This window comes from Parus major, unplaced genomic scaffold, assembly GCF_001522545.3.
Source record: "Parus major isolate Abel unplaced genomic scaffold, Parus_major1.1 Scaffold458, whole genome shotgun sequence".
NCBI classification, from domain to species: Eukaryota; Metazoa; Chordata; class Aves; order Passeriformes; family Paridae; genus Parus; species Parus major.
In genome coordinates, this window is record NW_015379359.1 from 33689 (window position 1) to 35063 (window position 1375).

Consider the following 1375-nt stretch of genomic DNA (forward strand, 5'->3'; position numbering starts at 1 on the left):
CCCCCAGCTCGCTCAGTGAAGGTGAAGATCCGTCTGGGCCGAAAGGAGAAGGTTCCGGAGCGTGGGAAGGGCCGGCGCCGGGGGGGGCGGGGGGGACGCCCCAAACCCCTCCTGAGCGACGACGAGAGCGAGGACGAGCAGGAGGAGGTGAGAGAATCCGGGAATGCCTCTGGATCCTGAGAGCCCCAAATCCAGGGAGTGACTTTGGATTCTGGCAGTGATCTCAAATCCATCATCCTGATCCCAAATCCTGGGAGTGACCCCACACGTTGGGAGTGACCCTGAACCCCTCACTCTGACCTTCAAATCCTGGGAATGACCCCCAAACCCTTCATCCTGACCCCAGATCTTGAGCTGAACCCCAAAGTGCCCCATCTCAATCCCAAATCCATGGCCTGACTCCCAGATCCTATCCTGAACCCTCCAAATGCCTCATCCTGGCCTCCAGTTCCTCACCCCTTTTCCCCTTTCCAGGATCGCTCCGGCAGCGGCACCGAGGACGACTGACCCAAACATTCCACGGCTCCAGAATTCTGCGAAACCCCAGAGCCCCCTGCCCCCACTCTCCCCTGTAGCTCCGACGGCAGCGACACCGGAATTCCCAAAATCCCCAAAATCCCAAAAAACCACGTCCAACCTCGTCCGTATTTATACCAGAACCGGCACTGCCGCAGCCACCGGAGCTCCCAGATCGTCCCGGATCCGGGTGGTCCTGGATGGTCCAACTGGGCTTATCCCAAGTTGTTTCAGATGGTCCCGAGTTGTCCCTGCTCATCCCAGATCCAGATTGTCCCAAGTGGTCCTGGGCTGTCCCAGATTCAGGTGGTCTCGAACTGTCCAGGGCGATCCAGCCCATCCCGGGTGGTCTTTGATCCTCCTGGATCATCTGAGATCAGCCCAGGTTGTCCCTGGATTGTCCTGGATCATCCCAGCCTGTCCTGAGTGGTCCCAATCTGGATCATCCCGGGTGGTCTCAGGTTGTCCCGGACCACCTTCCATCCCCTGGGATCCTCCCGGCTGATCCCAGTCCCCCCTCCCTGCGTTGTCGCTGTCCCTGGATTCCCAGCAGTCGATAATTAATTAATAAATTAATCCTACAGGAGCTGAGTCGTTTCCAGGGGAGATCCTGGGGGGGATTGGGGGGTTCCAGAGGAGTCTCGGGGGGTGTTGTGGGGGTGACTCTGGGTACTGGGAGCACTGGGGAGTCCCTGGGGTATTGGGGGGGGGTCTCAGAGGGTCCCTGGGGTGTCCCCCCCACAGTGGGGTTCGTGTCATTCCCGGGGTGCCACAGCAGCGACCCCTCCCTCCCCTGGGAATTGGGGGGGGGGCGGGAGGAGTTGGGGAGAGCTGAACCCCCTTGTGCCCCCCTCACCCC

The 1375-nt window shown here is 60.6% G+C and overlaps 1 protein-coding gene across 5 annotated transcripts in view; it reads left to right on the forward strand.

Annotated features, from left to right (window-relative positions):
* The window catches only part of SMARCA4 (SWI/SNF related, matrix associated, actin dependent regulator of chromatin, subfamily a, member 4), a 29160-nt gene extending 28058 nt beyond the window's left edge, over positions 1 to 1102 (forward strand). For all 5 annotated transcript variants that reach the window (XM_015616482.3, XM_015616481.3, XM_015616480.3 and 2 more), the window contains 2 exons: positions 8 to 147; positions 475 to 1102. In XM_015616482.3, coding sequence (XP_015471968.1) covers positions 8 to 147; positions 475 to 507 — 173 coding nt within the window. In that variant the 3' untranslated portion in view covers positions 508 to 1102. The remainder of the gene's footprint in view (positions 1 to 7; positions 148 to 474) is intronic.
* The last annotated feature ends 273 nt before the right edge of the window (positions 1103 to 1375 follow it).